This window comes from Limulus polyphemus, unplaced genomic scaffold (genome assembly GCF_000517525.1).
Source record: "Limulus polyphemus unplaced genomic scaffold, Limulus_polyphemus-2.1.2 Scaffold9824, whole genome shotgun sequence".
NCBI lineage: Eukaryota > Metazoa > Arthropoda > Merostomata > Xiphosura > Limulidae > Limulus > Limulus polyphemus.
In genome coordinates this window covers 18,272-21,744 of record NW_013675434.1, presented here as the reverse complement: position 1 = coordinate 21,744, position 3,473 = coordinate 18,272, and the positions used below count along the sequence as shown (strand labels likewise).

Sequence of the window (3,473 nt, the reverse complement as noted above, 5' to 3'; positions counted from 1 at the left end):
GAGATTGAAGAGACACTAATGTGTCGAAACTAGTTTCTCCGTATCAAGACTTCTGGTTTATTTACTGTTTTTTTTCTTTCAGTATCTTAATTTTCCAGGATTTGTGTGATAATATTTTGGCTAATATAAAAACTATGTGACCTTTTTAAATCCTATACTCTTCTCTATTGATGTATCTTTATTCCAGATCCATGATAATATACCAAAATCTTATAGTAATTAATTTTAAAAACTTGTATTATTCTATTATTGAAGTGGCTTTGGGTAGTGGGTGATGGGAAAAAATTGAAATTTGGGAAAATTTATTTTTTGTTTAATATATTCATAACTTATATTTGGTTTTGTTTCAATTACAGTATAAATACCAGATCAATATTGATGGTACGGTTGCAGCCTACCGACTCCCCTACTTATTAGCAGGAAGTGGTGTGGTGTTAAAACAAGAATCTCATTATTATGAGCATTTCTACCATCAGATGGAACCTATGGTTCACTACATCCCATTCAAACAAGACCTCTCAGATCTTATTAAGAAGCTTGAGTGGGCTAAAAACCATGATGCAGAGGCCCAAAGAATATCAAAGAATGCACAACAGTTAGCTCTAGATCATCTTCTGCCAAAAGAAGTGTTCTGCTATCATGTGGTATTATTTCAGGTAACTATTTCTTGCCATTAACAAGAGTGTAGTTAAAAATCCTTGTTGGAGAAGAAAGGCAGTTTGAAAAACTGTAGAATTATAATATAGATGGTAGTTCTGAATGGTGTTTTTTTGTAGACAGCTAACTTTTATTTGGTTTTTAATTTGAAAAATGTATGACAATATAAACTGAGTTTTTGTTATGTGCACTTCAGGAAGTTGTTTTTCAATATTCAGTAATAATATTTGTGAATTCCTTTCCATATTTCTGAATGTAATGTTATGTTCTTGTTTAACTCTCATAATGAGCATCTTTTGTGAGCATGTCAGAGGGTTTTAGTGAGTTACATTCAAAATTAATTAAACTATTTCCTTATTATGGTATATAAATAAACTTGGCCTAAACATGTAGCATTTTAACATTATATAAGTTTTACATTCTTAATTTTATAAGGTGATATTAAAAAAAATCCTCAATTTATCCTAGTGTGAGAATTCTGACGTTTGTTCTCTTGTCACATAATTTAGAAAGCCGGAAAACTGTGATTGTTATGGGTTATTGTCTGCTTTTTGCATGTTATACTTCTGTGTTCTTTGGTGGGTTGTTTAATTAGATAAAAAATTATTTAGTACAGTAGTACCGTTAGTATAAAAAAACAGGGTTAAGTGACATTGACAGTCAACAGAAAAAAAACAAAAGAAAAAAACAGGGTTAAGTGACATCGACAGTCAACAGAAAAAAAAAGTACCAGGTAAGTACTTTATTTCTTGTTTTTCATGTATATTCTTTATTTATCATTATAAAAGTAATTAAACCGTAAAAATTAGAAACATTTTAGATTACATAAGGTTAGATTAGATAAAATAAATAATAATAATAATATTTGGTGGTTACAAGGTTGGTCAACCAACCTCATATATAGAGTTAGGGTAGAGAAAATAACAGATAAAATATAAAGTTTTATGGAAAAATAACGTTTCATAATTATTTAGGATGTATTAGAGATTACACAAATGAAATTTAAAAATTTTCAGAGGATTTCATGATGATTTAGGTGCGAGATGCAGTAGAACATGTTGATCGTGGGGTATGTGGGAGTTCAAAACTTGTAGCAGGTGAGAAAAATTTTGCATAAAGAGGGCAGCACTGAACGAGAATAGTTATATGTGTAAGCGGAAATATATTTTCAGTATAGGAAAATAATAACTTTCATTGCTCTTTAAGACATTTTATTACAAATATCAGACAACAAGACCAAACACCAAAAACAACTAAAGGCTAAATTAAATGAGTGAGAAAGTTACACTGTTGCCAATGGCACTGTTATAGTAAACTAAAGTATCTTATTTTTCTCTATTCACCAGTACTATTGGAATAGTGTTTAGATATGTGTTGTGGGTTATCCAAAACAAAAATAAGCATACTGTTAGCGTTCTTGTGCATTAAGTTAGAGAGTTATACACATGGATTGGAGCTGTACATCCAGAATTGTTTTGCTAATATCATTAACAGATTTTATGAGTTTTGCTTAGAATGATTTTGATTAAATTAGGAATAATTTAAGAAAACTAAATTAAAATCCTTACATTTGTTTTGGGATTGTGGTGCTATGTAACATAGCTGTACGAAAGTATGAAAGGCTATTTTTAACAATACTGGGATTACATATTTCTTATTAAATTTGACAGTCGAGAAAATATTAGGTGTACTACCTCAAGAAATAATGAAATACTGTTCTCTTGAACATGCTAAAGTGCTTCCCATTGATAAACTTCTTTCCAAAAATCCTGGTATTCCATCTTGCAACTCTTTCCTAACTCTATTCAAACTTCAATATTCCAAATATTTATGTTGGGGGAATCACTGACAATGTTATACAGTTTCAGTTGCACATGATAAGCGACAGCATCTATTCACAGCCAGCATTGTGATTCTCGTCATAAAACTGATACAATTAGAATTTTGAGGATGATAAGTAAAACAAATCTTCTGAAGGTGGCATGGTAAGCAGGCCTCATGGTGGTCGTATCTAAGTGAAAGATTACTACTGTTTATATGAATCCAAATACCAAAACAAAAAGGATTAAACTCACCAAGGTCTGTTCACTGTTCTGTTTTATATTAATTATTATACCTATTTGGTTTTATATATTATTGTGCAACTCATTTTGAAAAACTTTTAATACCCATTTGAACACATCAGTTTTCAAAATTAAGTCTTTGCTGACACAAGATTAGAAAGAGTGTATGTATCTGCTGTGTGGCTTTATAACTGATACTGGTTCAATATATATGTAGCATTTAAATGTTTGAAGAACAAGTAGGCTTAGAAAGTATTGTAACATGAGGTTGTATACTATTTTGGTTGACATTTATCTTCAGATTAGATCCTAATAAGGCCAGTCTGTGCTGGTCTACAATTGTATGGTTGTTGAGTATGTTCCTGTAGAATCCAGTTGTGGCTAAGGCATTCTATGGGCTTGAAAGAAAGAAAAAAAAATTGGTCATCATTTTTTTTTACAGTTCCCAGTCTTACTATAATGGAATAATGGCATGACCATCTATATATCTACCTATGTATGTGACCAAAATGATAAATAAAATAGCGCCATCTGTTGTGGTGAAATATAACAAGATCTTAATGCCAGAAGTGGTGATTGAGGTTTATGAAATGTGGCGCCATCTATTGAATGGCACCACAAAGAAAAATCCAAAACACAAATTTCACACTTTGGGTATTTAAGATTCAAACAATTAGAAAAATATCAATGGTATGTGCAACAACCATTTCTTTATAACAGAACACAATTTTAAATAAAAGTACCCTCCTCACA

General features: G+C 30.8%; 1 protein-coding gene across 1 annotated transcript in view; it reads left to right on the top strand.

Moving 5' to 3' along the window:
* Nucleotides 1–326: 326 nt before the first annotated feature.
* Nucleotides 327–3,473, top strand: part of LOC111083493 (KDEL motif-containing protein 1-like) — a gene marked incomplete at its 5' end in the record, with an annotated part of 9,720 nt that continues 6,573 nt past the window's right edge. The window contains one exon of the mRNA XM_022380062.1: nt 327–656. Coding sequence (XP_022235770.1) covers nt 327–656 — 330 coding nt within the window. The remainder of the gene's footprint in view (nt 657–3,473) is intronic.